This window comes from Sinocyclocheilus rhinocerous, unplaced genomic scaffold (assembly GCF_001515625.1).
Source record: "Sinocyclocheilus rhinocerous isolate Xijiao unplaced genomic scaffold, SAMN03320098_v1.1 scaffold541, whole genome shotgun sequence".
In the NCBI taxonomy this organism is placed as follows: domain Eukaryota; kingdom Metazoa; phylum Chordata; class Actinopteri; order Cypriniformes; family Cyprinidae; genus Sinocyclocheilus; species Sinocyclocheilus rhinocerous.
In genome coordinates, this window is record NW_015658519.1 from 2,169,670 (window position 1) to 2,187,075 (window position 17,406).

Genomic DNA, 17,406 nt, shown 5'->3' on the forward strand with positions numbered 1-17,406 from the left:
TACTGATTAATATTTAATATATGAATATACATTATTGTTATTAATGTCAATTATAATAATAATTTATATTAAAATAATGTTATAAATAGCAATCTTTTATTATTATTGACATTGATTATAATAATAATAGTAATTAATATTCAAATAATATATTAAATAACAATGTTGTTGTTATTATTATTTTTATTTTTATTTGGTGGTGGTGGTAAAAACGGAAATGAAACAATAATTAGGTTGCTTTATTTCATTAGGATATATTGGTCAATCTCTACCGGTCAGTCCCGGTAAAATCGCTCTAACACGCTTTTCTTTTGTGGCTTATTGCTTTATTGACAAACACACACACACACACACACACACACACAGAATACAATAGTGCAGTGGTGTGAATTCAAAGCCTGAGTCACAGATTGAATGGAAAAAATGTGGAGGGGATGGTTGGGATTTTTTCCCCTATGTATGTCCAGTGCTGATAGCATTCCCGTTCTCTGGTGTCGTGTCGCTGTAATAGGCCGAGCAGCGCTGGTGATGTGAAGCACTGCTGTGCTGTTGGCTGAAGCTGAGCTGAGGATGAGAACACAGTGGCCCATTGTACTGCGTTCAGATATAGAGCCTGATGTGTGAGTTCGGTCGGCTCCTGCTGGGAGCTTTTGTCAAGCGGAGTAGCGCGCTCAAAGGTGTCGCCTTTTCCCCCTAAATACGTACGTTTCTGTGGGAGATTCGGGGAGGGGCCTGTCGTAAAGAACATGGCCCTTTTGATTTGCTATCAGTGCCCACAACGAGCCGCACGTCGCCCCTCTGTCAACATGGTGTAGGTTAAATGATGGATTAGCAGATTGATTTTCCCGGATATTCCGCTTAATTGTCTTTGGTGTTTTGCAAATTAGCAGGAAAATGACTGAACACGACTCTCTTTGTGGCTTTCCATGTTTTCACCAGATGGCAAGAGCTCTGCTATTGATTACAACTGTAAAGTAGACTTAAATTAATGTAAACAGCAGAGTTCATTACATTTTCATTTACTAGCTCTTGCAGTTGATAAAAATAGCTGGTTAATTGTGCCCAAATGCACTGAGTTACCTTCTCCATGTCAATCAGGTGTGACGAGGGCACTTCCTAATTTAAAAGAAGGCAGATTCATATTTTAATAAGCCACTGTGCGTGGCATTCAGCCATGAGGTAAGAAAAAAACGACCCAACATCTGAATTAATCGCGTTGGAGGTTAAATTCAATTTCACGTAATGGGAATTGGCACAGTTTTTTTTACCCGCACAATAGCTGAAATTGCAGCCCTTTCAGCTGGCTGCTGGCAGCCGTCCACCCAGGTCATCCTGGTTCCTGCTTCTTGTTGTCTCTTTTTTTCCCCTCTGTATAAAGATACAGGCAGAAAAATGTTAATCCTTTCAGTGCGTCGCACCTGTTGACATTTTTGGGGTCTATCGGTTTTGCGATTAGCGTGTTTAAGTGTAGCTTACCTCCCTGCAACAAGGACGCCCAGAGAGTTCTGGGGTGGGGGTGGGGGTTGTGTCCATTTTCCTGATGCACCAGGACAAATTCTTCGAGTCTGTTGAGAGTGATTAGATTTCTCAAGGGTCCTTGTCTCAGAAACACTACCCTACATAAATTACTCATGCTCTTCTCTCATGGGCTCAGGGACCGGCTGCCAGCGCTGGAACACATCAGCCATTTGCCTGTTCAAATGTTGATGTGGTGAATTCAACAATAAAAAAAATTAGAAATATGACACATTTTAAGGTAGTACTAATAATATACTGCATATATGTAGTGGCCACAAACAAGATTTGGACACTTCAGTCACAATTAAAAATGTGTAGATATGTTCAAAAGTTAAATAATATGTTTATTTAGCAAGCTCTTTTGAACTTTCTATTCATCAAACAATCCTAAAGTATCACAGTTACCACAAAAAGATGAATCAGTAAAGAGTTTTCAACATTGATAAAAATAATAAATGTTTCTTGAGCAGCAAATCATATTAGAATGATTTTTGAAAGATCATGTAACAGAAGATTGGAGTAATGATACTGAAAATTCTGCTTTGCATCACAGAAATAAATTATAATTTATAAATATATTATAATGGACATTTTCAAAAACATTTAAAATATTTATTTTGACCCCAAACCTTTGAACGGTAGTGTGTATATAGGCCCCCCAAAATATTTAGACAGGTAAAAATGTATAAAAGTATCTGCATTATAAACATTTTAATTTAACTAACTAAATAAATAAATACTTACTCACAAAATGAGGTTTCAAATCTGAAACAATAGATATATTATTTAAAATTACAAAAAAAAAATCTCGGACTTGTGAAACTCTGTGGAACATGTGTATTGTTAACATAATGAATTAGAGCCTGGTTTGATATTTTGTATCTAATTCAGTGAACATTTTTTAAGTTTGACCTACATGATCAATTATGCATATATATTCTCAATATAGTGATGAGGAAGTTGCGCTACAACACTGTGAATGTGTTGTGTAACGCTCTGTGCTGGTGACAGTGGTCTCATGTGGTTGTTTGTAAGGGGTCACCATGTCATGCGGAAGGTTTCATGTCTACAACTAGCTGTTCTGTGGTTGAAGTGCATTGTGGGACATTGGTGTAGACATATGTCGGACTGCATCCCAGACACCAAAAGTAGCACACACTCACACACACACACATACCCCACTCCTGTTGAGATAATAATAACGTGACCTACCTTTCAGCTGCAAACATCCTCAAGTGAGCAGATACACTTAAACACTCTCCCACACGAGTTAAACACCGTTGACCCCGCACAGCTGCACCAGAATATGCACCATTTATCAAAATACAGAAACGAAACAGACTGAAGACAAACAAGGAGAATAAATGTTGTCTTTGGGCTTTTGGAGCTGGAAAACACTTGTTCAAACAGCCTTATCAAACCAAATTTTCCCCTCAACCAATCGTAAAATAAAGCAATTAAGTGGTCATGTCACCATCTATTGGTCTCCAGTGAAATATGCCTTCATTTACCTCCATCGGGATTCCTGAGGCAGTAAATTATGATACACTGTAATTTTGTCTCACTCTGAAAGGATATTTAACAAGCCACTGGCTGCTCACTCTGAAACTTAATCATTTTTATCCCCCGTCCCCCGTCTTTTTTCAGGTCAGCTCTGTTTTAGATGAGATTCAGTCAGTGTTGAAGCATATCTAAGGACTCGGTTAGGGGAAACAGACATTAAAGTTCGCTAATGGTTTAATTTAAGCTAATTGCGCCGACACCAGTGACCAAAAACCACGAGCCGCAGGAACCGATAAAGCGCTTCACGCCAACAATACGGCCAGGAGAAAAGGAGAAAAGCAATATGTCATCATTCATGAATCATTAAACCAATGAAGTCAAAATGTTTCCCTGAAGTTCTGCTGTCTCTTTACAGACCGGACTGCGACGGGAGAGCTGCGTCATCGCGTTATTCCCCCTAACACAAATTGCCATTCTTCGCATATCTAAGTCGGCCCATTGTGAAGATAATTGTAACATAGGAGGCTGGTTTAGTGCTCAGCGTGGGGCTTTCACCAATCAACTGATAGAAATGAATACGTGCATTACGTCGCGATGTATTCGGAAATAAATCGGCACGACGGCTTGGAGGCAAAGCGCAGGGGGAAAAGCCCAACACGGTTTCTCGGCTCGACATGAAATCGTACCAATTCAATAAGAGCCAGGCAGTGATTTATACTTCATCCTCATCTCTGGGCCTAATATCAGAGTGCCTCTATAGGTAGTCATGAAAGTCACTCTAGCTCACTGTAATAAATTACAGTGGTGGAACACGAATGAAGACGCTTTCAGTTCAGCTTCAGGCTCTCAGAAAATTGCCATTTTGAGGAGGGGGGGGTGGAAAAAGAAATCACTTTGTGCCGTAATGCAGTACAGACAAAGGTTATTCATCAGAGGAATGATTTGAAGTCAAAGATGACTGCCACTCTTGATATTGAATGCTAGGGAGCAAAGAGAGAAACACTCCCCCCTTCTCTCTCTCTCTCTCCCTTTGCCTCTATTTCTCTCCATGACGACCCTGACCCACTTTTGTGGCTGCTTATTATTCAGGCTACGGTTTATCCACGGAAAGAATGTGTGTAATTTGGCTTGACAACAAACCCCTGCGTGTTCCTCTCCGAGAAGTGGTTGCTATCGACAGCGGCTCGTATCTAGTAATTTTTTATTTCTTTATTTTAATATAAAAGAAATCATAATGTACTCATATCTGGGGAATAAGCTGTAATTTTCTGCACGGGAAGCGTTTGAGTACGCACCTCGCGCAGAACTACTGCTTTTAGTAACAGCGTTTGACCTTTAGATTTCAGCTGAAATGAAACCACGAGGAAACCTCTCCTTTTCGCCCATACGTCCTCCTCTCTGCTGCGTGCCATTATGCTCACACTTTTCTTGCCCTCTCTGTGTTTTATAAACGTTGACATGTTTAGAAAGTGAAGTTTCACCGGTGACTAATTACACTGGGGAAACCAAAGGTGTACATTTGGATGTTGATACTATTCGTCGCTCGAGCATCTGCTGATCAGAAATGAAACGGAGAGCATTTCTGGCACGTCTCCAAGGCAGCATTAGCATCTTGCGAGAAGGCAGAGGAATATATTTTATTACCTGACATACTGCTGCTTTTAAGGGTCCACACATGTTGACATAGGGAGGTCGGCAGAAGGTCTGAAAGGCCAGATGTACCTTCGAGTTGATACGGAGCGCCTGATAACAAGATAACAAGATGACGGGATTAATTATTTCCCTCAATCTGCCAACAGTCTCTTATGCAGTCATGTATATACAGATGGAGCAAAATGTATTTATATAATATATCATCTCATGAATGTTTTGAAAATGGGTGGGGAAAGAGCAGTTTTATGTTTGTTTTAGCACAGAAAAAAACTATATATGCTATATATGCTGGGCTCAAAACAAAAGGATCATTTTTTTCTTAAACATTTGCATTTTTCTCTGCCCTGCCTGTTTTTAAACAAACTCAGTGTTTTGTATAAAATCGCTCTCTCAAAAAAAAAGACTTAAATTGGTTGCTTTTGTGTTACTCAATCTTTTTTATTTATTTTTTTCTTATTTCACATTTACCTGCATTGCAGTTTGTCCAAAATATAACAGAAATATTGCAGTTTGTCCAGAAAAAAAAAAACAAATTAATAAATTAATTTGATGTTAATTATTTATTTATCGTTTTAATAAAACACTTCATCTGAACATTTTAGATGTTCAAAATAAAGCTGGAGACAAAACACAGCCGTGAAGTATTTCCCGTTTAAGAAGTACATTAGCATTGAAAAATGCATTATATCCATTTCTGTCAGTTCAAGAGGTTTTATAATAGATATTTTAGGGGGCCCATATATTCCAGCGGCTCTGAGTCCAACATAAAAGGGGATGAAAATGAGCATGGTGCTGAGTAGTGAGTGCATTTAAACCACAGGGTGTGGAAAGAATATACACTCGCAGTTTGATTTTCCCATACTCTGACCTTCCATAAGAAACTGATGAGGAATGAAATTGGTTCCAGTCTCGCAAAAAAAAAAAAGCTCTGATTCACATCTGGACATCTGAGAGAGAGAGGGAGAGAGAGACACACTCACACACACTCAAAGTGTCCTAGTCGGTGCAGCAAAAATGGTTCCTTACTGTCAGATAATGCGAAAAACTGTCATACTAACAATCAAGGCCTATTCCGCATTCCTGCCAAACAACTGCATTTAATGACTGAAAGCTGTACCGCACTAAAACATTTGTGGAAAAAAACACACAATGCCATTCACATCTGCGTCACATGGAATGATGAGTACAGCACAGCAATAAAGTCTGAGCACAGGTGCAACGCCAGAAATAGGATTCGTTCTATTTGATTACAGTATGTATCACTGAGCAGGAGAGATGTCACTTCTAGACATATCATCCAGTGCCAGAGAAGCAAATGCATGAAGCCAATTTGACAAAGGGGTCAATATACAGCATCCAATAAAAAAGAAATCTACAAGATCTGCCAAGAGCTATAAACATCAAAATAATGGCCCCAGTGTTCAACAAATATATTCAATTGGCTCCTCTTTTCTTATTTGTTTCTTGGATCATTTTATATTTTTGCCATTTACAAAGTCGTAGAAGTCAAACGTGATGCATGGCGGTGAAAAGTATGCCGCGTCTGTAGAACAGGCAATCACAAGAGATGATGTGGGGCTCATTGATTGCACGCAAGTTGCATGATTATGTTCGGCGCAAAGCGTTCCATTGCACTCATATCTCATTACCTTTCTTCCTGAACGGCGGCCATTTTGATTGGGTCCTTCTAGAGCAGAGAGAATAGTATTGAAACAAGAGAGCGCCATCAGCCACCGGTTCCACAGGAAATGCACGACAATCTGTGTAGCTTCACCAAAAAGGCCTCGAAACGTCCTTTGTTTGTAATCTGTTCTGTCACCAATATGTCTGCGGCATCATGTGTCTTTCCTCGGCTCCCTTCCCCCCTTCTTATGATATCTGTTTATATTGGATCTGTACAATATGAATAATGTAGAGCAACCAATGTCATTACCATGCTCAGATATAGAATACAGATTATTGTATAACATTTGCATAAAATTATGGCTCTCGTTGAGGGGAGAGGGAGCATTTCTTTCACCATTTGATTTATTGGGTTCATTTATGGTGAGAAAGATTAGCTTTGAGTTACATAAAATTGGCTCGAATGTGAAATTTATGATACTTAAGTTGGAATTCAACACCTTAAAATCAGATTTTAATAGCTGGAAATTTTAGACACATTTCAGTCAGAATGACTTTTCAGGAAGACCTTTATCATCATTAGCGCTTTCAAAATGAAGTCGTTTCATAATTCCACACATGCATAAACTTTGCACCTTCTTTTGCATAATACGCTCATTTACAAATCCTCACCGAAGATGTATTTTGCTCATATAACAAATGCAACATTTCATAGCTTTTATACATGCAGTATGGAAACATACCGAATGCAATAGTTTGCTGGGATCTGAAAGGCCTTCAGTTGTGTCTGTTTTTCAAATTGTAGCCGTGCATAAATCAATAGCGTATCATGTTGATATTACAGCCCATAATTCTAGTTTTGGAGAAGCAGTGGCACACTGTCAAATATGGATGTTTGAGGAGTTTTTTTGTGAATGCAGTACAATATAATTAGCTAGAGTGGCCAAGTGCTTTGCTCAAGGGCACAGACTGGTCCTAACATAAAACATAAGGGTTTAACATCATCCCAGCTTCACAGCTTGTTTTCATCCCAGAACCTTTCAGAAGTCCGTCCCTGCCCAGCTCTAAGTGGCAAACACTTAAGATTAGAGGAACAGAAGTTCCTCATATATTTTAATAGAGAGTTGTTCAGAACTGCTTGGGGTTGGCTGGGAGCCCTGGTACCTTCCTCTTCATTAGCTGGTACTCTTATATAATAGTGTATGCCAGGAAAAGGAGTTTGTCATGAGGAGGAGGAGGGGGGAGCTAGGGAGTGGGGGTTATATAGGTTTAGCCAGAACGTTTCCATTTTATCTGTGTACACAGTGGGATGATGAGGCCAGGCAGGGGGGCTCTGCAGAAATCCTGCTGACCTCTGGAGAGCTCAGAGAGCAGTGCACTGATACGAGCTGCTCTCAGACTGCAGGTGCTGAAAGCTATTACTTTCTTGATTACGGATGGGAATCTCAGGATTTAACGATTCTGGTTCCGATTTCGCTTAATGATTCCGGTTTCTTAATACCGTTGAGGAAGCGCCAGATAATTGATCCTAATTACATTGTCATTTCGTTTATACAAAACTTAAAGTGTATTCTTACCTACAATTGGTCATATGAACAAACGGTGCACAAATGGTTTAAGTCTCATAGGTAAATAAACGGTAGTAACAGTTCTTGGTTTAGTTTTTGATGAGTAATTTTGAGTTTGTGATTCATTTGAGCCATTTTGACATTTATTAAATATAATTAATTTGGGCCACTTTGACATTCACCATTGTATTATTTTGCTTTATTATTATTCAATTCAGCTCAGCTAAAGCATAATTTAGCATAATTGTTTTGTAGATTCAGTAATGGTGCAGTCTCAATCAGCTCCCTAGTCCAGTAATCATAGTACACACTAAGAATTCAGCCATTTTAAGGACTGCCAAGTCCTTTACCAAGTCTTGGTTATATTGAGATATTGATTCAAGAGCTATGGAGCTGATTGAGATACACCAATTGAGTATTTTAGTACTGCGACCTGTCCACTAACAGAAGAACCACTAAAGATGTAAACCAGAGATTCCCAACCTTGCATTAATCCTAAAAACAGCCCAATTAACACAATCTCATGGCAACTGATCCTTTGCAAAGACCTGCCCTCCTTCGTTACTGTCGCTATGTCTGACAACGCGCCGACAGACAAGACAGAGCAGGTTACTTTAGGTATGAAACAAAGTCTCAGCTTTCAAATTTTGTAATTTTTTAAAAGAAATTCAAACAATAAATACCATTTTGGGGCTCTTTAATGTGTTGTGGCAGATCGCTGTAGCACCTCAGTTCAAGCAGCACGTGACCCAATCAACTCTGCATCTTTATTAGTTATAGCGCAAAATGAACATGAATGAACATCAGAAGGTATCTTGTTTCAACTGCAGAAAGATGTCAATATGACACCATTTTTCAAGTTCAAATCCACCACCGTTTATCTACTGTCCGGCCTTGTTTGTTTGTTGGACAAAAATGGCAGATTCAACGTTATGATTGGTCAGATCGCCTGTCAATCAAACTCCCTGCGAAGGGTCAATTCATAACTATGTTACATTTTGGCAAATTGGTGGTTAATTAGTATGAATTCATACAATCTCATTTGTATGCTTCCGTACAATCTGCTTACTCCACATGTTTAAGTTTGGGTTGGGGTGGACTTTCATCTTTCCTAATAATTGTATGTTTTTGTACGATTCACATCATATTAATTTGTATGAAATCGACCTTGTGATGGGTTGGCCTAATTCACACACGTTAATTGATTTTGAAGCTAGTGTCGGATCAGAATCAAACACAGCTCTCTTAAACACCTCGTTCTGATCGACCATCGACACCAAGACCCTCCAGTGACACTCATTAGAATAAATTAACAGAAAACCCCTTGTAAGATAAATACGGGCATTAGTGAATGAACACATCCCTGGCCACAGTTCATTCCCCGCACACACACTTTGGCCCGTAGGCCTCGTCGTTCTGAACCAGGGGAGTCATTTAAGGATGAACAGTTTAATTACAGAGCTAATAAGTGTTGCCACAGACTTTCTAATATTATTCTGGGAGAACACTAGCATGTCATTACCCACCTCCCCCTGAGGAACACTTCCTATTAATCATAATGAGGAATTTGTTAGCATGTGGTCATGTCAGTTGGGATCAATTTCTTTTACCTAAGCTTCCTATGAAGCTGCCAGACGCTCGGGGCGGAGTGTGGAAGGGATCGATTTACAGTCCCGCAGCCATTAGGCCCTGTTTTGTTTTTGTTGTTTTTGTTATTTGATAGCTCATTTGCATTAGCACGGCAGCTGCCAAATGCACATTGTAGTCGTTTGTTGACCTGCTTGCACAGATACTTTCTTGCTTTTCACACTAAAACTGTTGTTTATTTTAGGATGTAGCTGATGCCTGCGGCCTTGTAGTTAGACGATGGACTCTTGTGGCGTTTTTTGCTAATAATGCAATAATTTGTGTAAGTAGCATATGGAGTGGAGCTGTCAGATTTTAGAAAAGCAATCTACACTGGCTGTGGTTTTATTGGTCATGTAATGGCACCTCAGGCTCTAAAAGAAAAGCTACAGTGACACAAAATGGCTCCCAGCTTGCCACAAGATTGAGAAACCCTAGTTCACACGAATCAAGGAAAACCTCAGTCACAATCGGCCCGTACAGCTCGCGAAATGGAGTTTGCACATTTGCCGGGGTTTGCTCCGAAAGCGCGTTCGACGTGTAGGTGAGGGAGGGTGTTGGCCAACTGTTGCTGGATGGATTTGGTGTCAGTTTGATGGGTTTAGCTCTGAGGTTTCACTTTTTCAGCAAAGGCCGCCTCACACTTTCCACTGGCACATTCATATGCAAATAGTGTCTGATAGAGGGTAAGAGCTAAGCAGATAGAACAGCGCACGGACACCGAGAGAGACATGTGAAAGGTCACCGCAGTGAGAAACTAGAGAGAATCTTTATAAAAATGGATATGGTGTGAACGGCTGCGTCTCGGACCTTCTGTTATAAATAACTGGCTGCCATGTGAGTGAGAGACAGTGGTATTGAGATGAGGAGTGAATTTTTATTTATCAGCATAACCAAGAGTAGAACCAGACACAAGCAGTTTTGTGGTGTTGTATTTACTGTCAAAGCTTATTGTTTTCTTGTTCTAATGCTGCGAAATATTGGTTCTGTTCTAAAACCTAGTGAGCTCCCTACTTAGGCAGCATTTCAAGACGCCATTGGAACGCTATACTGACATGAAGATTAATCTAAAAATAAAGTTTACATCTTTTTAGGCCCAAATCTAAGGAAGCACTGAGAATGCAATTCCATAATGCATTGCAAAAAAAAAATAAATAAATAAAAGAATTCATCTTTTATGCAATACCAAAAGTACCTATACCTGTATTTTTACTGTATTTGATGCTTTTTAGAGTAATGAGAATAGGGACATACTGAAATCTCAAAAACACGAACTGTCCCATAAATGTTATTTTTTTATGCTCAAAAAGCATATTTCAGGTTGATCCTGCCAGTATGCGTATGCAGTCCAAAGCACAAGTCTCAGGACAGTGACTCTTTCTATGGGATTTCAACTGGCATTTGGCTCTTTAATTTAGAAGGCGGGACTTACTCGGTCTAAAACCAATAACTGCAGCATAGCTGAAAAATTATATGCTTTTTCAACATTTTTAAACATTTTCTCCTTGTTATGATTAGAGGCTTATGACTAGGTTGTAGTGGTGTTTCAGAAAACAGCACATTTCATAGTTTAAGAATAGCCACATCTTAGATCAGCCTGATCACATTAATCACAATCAATAAGCTAGCATGAAATTAACTGTCACCCGTGTGCAAAAACCAATCAGATCGGCCCATCAACTCGCACACTTAAAAGGTCGCAATGTGATAGGCTTTCATTAGGATTATTGCCATTTCATTTCCATAGAATTATCTCGAGCAGGCATAATGAAATGAGATGTGCTGCTCGGATGAACAGAAATACAAACATTCAGCCAGTGACAGGCATCAGCCACGAGTTTCCTCTCTCACTCAGTCTCTTCTCCTTCGTGACACCCTCTCTCATTCTTTCGTAGCACTCAAATAAGTGTCATGGATGTGTGTTAATGACAACCCTGTCAAGGACCGATTGCTGAGAAAGCCATTCCCTCACAGCCAACTTACAACATATCTGATTTCTGCTTTTGATATTAATCAGTCATTTTTCATGGGTTTTTAAGGAAGTGGAGCAGATGTAAATTGGCGGGTATTTGTCAGGCAGGCGTATCAGCAGAATCTGTGTATGTGTCTGTGTGTTGCTTAGTGGACTGTAGCTGGCAGCCAGTGTGTGCTGCTGTAATTTCCCAGGTGTGCTGCACAGCTGGGTCACAGGCTCATTCTCCTTCATCACACAGTTAACCTGCACTGACTCAGCTGAAGCTGTTTTGAACATCTTCAGCAGGTGAATGCACAAGCTGCAGGTTTACTGTAAAAGACACACTGGCTCTGATCTGATTGATTTCTGTTTATCATGTAGGTCGAGTAGATGGATTAACAGTTCTTATAAATGTACCTTATTAAAACTCAAGAATAACTTTAAAGTCAACATGAAATACCATGAGCAAACAACCCATTTTACTTCTGTAATCTGTCGTATTTCTGAGTGAAACAGGATATTCAATGAGAAAAAAGGCTTGAATTTATTCATCTGGAATTAATTTACATGCAGGTTACATGCCACAATAGAGCCAGATTGCTGGAAGGAAAAAAGGCAAGTTGTTTCAGAAGTGGAGCACTTTGTTAACTTTATATTTAATATGTAAAATATGTACAGTAAATATATTTAATTATATATTATTAATTATATTATATTATTGTTGTTTTTATATTTTTAAGTTTTACTTATGCGAGTGATTTACTCGCAATGTAGAGGGTTGACTAATATGTACACTTTAAAAGTACATTTTAGTACATTAAAAGTACATATGTGACCCTGGACCGCCCCAGTGTCCCGCCCCACTGACTAATGTACCGCCCCAGTGACAGTTTTGTACCTTTTTTCTGAGAGTCTAAAAAATTGTATGTAATTGTCAGCCAATACTGTGAGCACAGTGTGTACATTTCATACTGATAGAATGGTCCGTTGATGGTAAAATAAGTTAAATTAACAGGTTTTTGTGCGTTTCTATCTGGAGTGAGACACCTGGGCCTGTCCTACAGTCTCAGGTCTATCCTTGTGTGGGCTTGTCAAACTCACACGACTCCCTCTGTTTTATTCCACAGCGCACATGAAAGCATTCATTCATCCCCCTCAACCAGCAACTTTAATTACCAGTGTACTAATTACATCAAATCACTGACATCTCCATCTGATACGGCAGGGACTTCAAAGACTAATTGTCTCTGAGCCCTGCGTTTTGGGAAGAAAGCACTGCACAGAAATACCAACCGCATGTTCTGTGTCTCTGTCTCATTCTGTGGCCCGTATTGTGTGTCAAGTGAACATTTCTGACTGTTTATTTATTGTTTTTTCTCCTCTCTCTGTCTGTTTGCAGTACGACAGTGAAAACATGTTCATGAGTATGCCAGAGCCCAGCCAGGACTTTGTGCCAGGGAACCAGGTGGGTTAATTACTGCTCACTCCTTTTGTTTTAAGTCATAATTAAACAAATTTAAGCCGGCGTATCGCAAATTAGAGCCGCTATCAGTCGCCACCATAATCAGGGGCTATTATAACATGTAAACAAAGCATTTAAAGCTTTGTCTCAGCTTAATGAGATGAAGCTTTAATGCATATTGTCGCAGGCTTTCATTTCCTCCATTTACACTTTCATTAAAAACTACACACAGTACGGACTGCAAAAAAGGCCACGGGTCTATAAAAGGCAGACTGCAGCATTTGCTCCTCTAGTTACAGCCGTTACTCACCGAGGGAAGTTTATTTCAGAGTACTTGTGCTTGATCGAACAACAAAGATAAAAGGCTGTTTCATCAGTGACTCAAGCTAGATAGTTCAGCACATCTTGATTAAATTTTTAAACTAAAGCATGCAGTTCGGTGCATTAAGGTCAAGGGTGAACATGCCTGCTTGAGGAGAGCAGGTTGTCTTAGGGGACCTTTTACACGTTTGGCTAATGAATTAAGGCTACAGGTTAATTAGCGGCCCACAGGACACCTGGCACATTCTGCTGTATGGAAATGAATGTGACAGGCGGCCCGATGCACCGTAGACAGACTGATCATGTGTGCATGTGCAAAAATTGTAACTAGGATTTTTTCCCGCAGTATTTTTCCCTGCTAGTTTTATCAGCCTGCAGCAGGCTATATGTGATGTTGCTGCTCTATTAAAACATTTCCTTCCTGCTTTTGTCATGAGCTGTTTGGGGTTTGGCCTGTTTTTATAGACGCATTGATCTGAACTATGTGCTTGCATTCCATGAAATTTAAGCAAGCTACATTTTGACATTTCAAACTTCGAACCCTATACACAATGGGATGCTGAAATATTACTCAAGGTTAAAAACAACTTTTCTGCAAAGTGCCTTGACGCAGTAAACACAATGAAAGCGCCGAATTCAATCTGTTTGTGGATCACAGAGTTTGGCCTTTAATGTAAGACATGTAGAGTGTAATGTGCAATAGCTCCCGCTCTAAAGCAACCCCCTCCCTCCCCATCTCACTTATGTTTTTCTTATTTCAAGTAAAAAAAAAGTGTTATGAATAATTATTCCATTTGCAAAAGTAAATTTAATAATGAAACACGATTTAAGAAAAAAAACTGTCCATATGGTTTGGCAGCCTGCTCAAAACATCTCCTGTCTTTTGGTTTGACATAAGTAACGTTTAACAGGTCTCCGTTCTGCTGAAACTTGTGAAGGTGTAATTCACACCTTTCTCACGCATGTCGAAAATTGTATATTTAAACGTAATCATGAACACATTCGCTTGCAGTTTCACAAAGTTGGAGCTCTTTGTGCACTGACAGAAGAATCTTTAAGTTTGTTAGAGAAAGGCCTGGTCAAACATGGGTCATATTGGTCAATCAATTGACTAATGAGGTCAATTAGAGGCCAAACTACATATAATATAATATAATGTAATGTAATATAATATGATATAAAATAATATAAGCAACAGCAACAATGTTGTTGTTATTATTATTATTATTATTATAAATATAATTTGACATTGCAACTAGCCAGTCAGAGTATTTACTGATATAATATAATATAATATAATATAAGAAACTATTCAGTCTAACCTAATCTAATCTAATTGAATCAAATAGGTCAGTGGACATTTAATTATTGACCAATCGATATTTTATATGTATTTGTAAACAGCTGACTGTAACAAAAGGCTGTCGCTTGCCATTCACTGACTAGACATAGTTATAAATGCACATGCCTAATTATGATGTCATGTTGAAGTCACATGATTCGTTCTGGGTTATGTGCTTGAAATACATATAAACACAATATATTTATACATACTCTTATGCGAGTCCTAAAAGCTCTTCAATAAGCATTCACAGTGTATTGTGATATATAGAATTAGTGAGAATTACAGTCTAACCTGTAGGCTATAGCGAGTAAACCCAATGGTGTTATGGCTCTCAATAGCAAGAGGAAAAATAAATAAATGATATTTGACTCATGTATAATTCAGCGGACTGTAGCAAATGCATTCAGGAGAATGTAAAGGAAAGTGCACTAAATTACAGGTCACTTGTTTGTTTCATGGAGTTTATACCTCTTTAAACAGGAAAAGCTGCATACGGTCCTATTGTGCCACCCATTATATAGCTTGAAATTGATTTACAATGTGCATTGTCTGCATTGTCACTGTGTTTAAGGTGCTCACGCTGCATGTTTGCTGCAGCTTTAATGTCGGTGGAGATGAAAGATGCATTGAGAATCTAAAGCAGCACAGAGCCCCAAAAAAAAAAGGATTGAAGAGTGATGAAAGTTGAATGGAGTCTTGCATGTGCTATCGTTTCTTGTTACCCTGCTGTGTCGGTTGACCCCTTGGCCTTGCATCCCACTGTAGTTCCGCGTGCCTGCCAGTCCCAGCCAGACGCAGCACAGCAACAAACAGGCCGGCGGCCACTGGAAAAGAGACACCCCTACACACACGGACGGCCCCCGTCTGACATGGGTAAATAACCCCACACCAACGCCGAGCAGATGTCCATCAGTGCAAAATATCAGCAACCTACATTATTTGTGTTACATGCTGTGTGTGTCTCATCCATATGGACCCTTTTTACATTTACGCTATTTTTACATTAACACCATTTTGTCTAAATCATTTTAAATGCTACAAGGTAATATAAGCATCACAACATTATAATGTACACAATTAAAAAATAGATAAATAGATTAAGGTGTTAAGGTTTAAAGATGGGCCTACAGTACATTTAACAGTGTTATCAAATTTTTAAAACTGTGTTTTTATAGGTTATCTTTAAGTGAATGCTAGGTGACGGCAAAGTTAATCGAAATGTAAACACAGAGCCTTAGTAAAAAAATAATATATTTAAAATAAAGTATAGTTCAAATCTATTAAAATATTTACGCTCGAGACTTACCGATATAACAAATTATAATTAAACTTTATTTGGATTACTACTTCGGCACAATGGACATTTCTTAATATTAAGCTTAAAATGTGTTTTAATGTCACTATTGATGAGGATTGTGTAATCTTTGAATAATATCGGTCTTTAAATGCAAGATATCTAAAGTATACTTGCAATAGTTCCGCTTTAGCACAATCAAATACACTTCAGTATATGTTTAGTTGGACATCAGCATTACTTCTGCACAATTAAAGTGCATTAAGCACAAAATTAGTTGTTCCCATTTAGCAGACTTTAAGTATACCAGTTCAGTTTACAAAAAGTACAATTGCAGGGTATTTTTATTAAGTACATAATATTTCAATGTATTTGTAGTATATTTAGCTTGAGATAATGTATTTCAAATTTTAGTAAATACATTTTTTCAATAGGGAGGACATGAATAGCACAAGTAAATATCAGTTATCGACCTATGATGGATGAATTTAAAAACCCTATATGACAACATAGCAAATGTTACTGCAAATTTCCCTTTTGCTTTAAATGCAAAATAAATAATTATTTAAAAAACTAAGTTACTTGACTTTCTAAAAGATTTAATAAAGATAAAAATTAATATTAAAAGATTAATAGAGAGATAGATTACAACAATTTACTTTCATTTGATGTATTAGAAACAGTATGTGACGATACCATAGTATAACATAGCATATTAGCATATCAACATTTACACAACATGAATATGAAACAAACTAGCTAGCCAGCTAACTAAAAGAAGAGAAGTCCCTTGTACATGAATATATCCATCTATTTTACAATGAAAATGTTATCAGTAATCTTGGTCGCTAATTCTAATTTAGAGAATGTTGTGTAGCGAACTCCTTTGCAGCAGTACTAACTACTTAGCTAGATTTTTTTTTTTAATTCCAAGGTAATATAACAAGGGCACTTATATAAACATACATTCAATTATGTACATTAAAAAAGAGAAAGAAATTGCTAACCAGCTAGTAAAAAAAAGTGAAAAATACATCAAAGTCTGTAAAAAGGGTCCATTTTACTGTATACAGTCTTTAGACGATGTCTGTTCCTGCATCCTGCACTCCATTGTTGTGTAGATCACACTTTTATTTGCCACTGAGCTCCACATTGATTTCACATGTATGAATAGGATTGCTGTAATCTTCGAGCTGCTTTGAGTCTAGCACTACTTTTATGTTTCCCTTTGAATCTTAAAACTCTCTTTGTACATATTACTTCCTCTTGCTTATGAGATGCAGTCTCTATTTTCTGCTGTTTTCGTGCTTCCTCGCATCTCTCTCTCTCTCTCTCTCTTTCTTTCTCGACTTCACTCTTTCCCTCTGTTGGGAACAGGTAATTACTTTTATTGGCAACAACAGTTGAATTCACCTTGACCTCAGTGTGTGGTACGTAGCCACAAAGCTTTCTTTGCTTTTAAACGCACATTAACTGAATTAGAGAGAAGTGTACCCCTGTGCCTATTTTAAACTTCACACTCAGGAAGCTAAAACTGAA

At 38.4% G+C, this 17,406-nt stretch overlaps 1 protein-coding gene across 4 annotated transcripts in view; it reads left to right on the forward strand.

Annotated features, from left to right (window-relative positions):
- The window catches only part of tox (thymocyte selection-associated high mobility group box), a 58,611-nt gene that overhangs the window by 14,766 nt on the left and 26,439 nt on the right, over window positions 1-17,406 (forward strand). For 2 of the 4 annotated variants that reach the window (XM_016531046.1, XM_016531047.1), the window contains exons 2-3: window positions 12,845-12,910; window positions 15,339-15,446. In XM_016531046.1, the coding sequence (XP_016386532.1) occupies window positions 12,845-12,910; window positions 15,339-15,446 (174 nt within the window). The remainder of the gene's footprint in view (window positions 1-12,844; window positions 12,911-15,338; window positions 15,447-17,406) is intronic. The other 2 variants (XM_016531048.1, XM_016531049.1) reach the window with 1 other exon arrangement.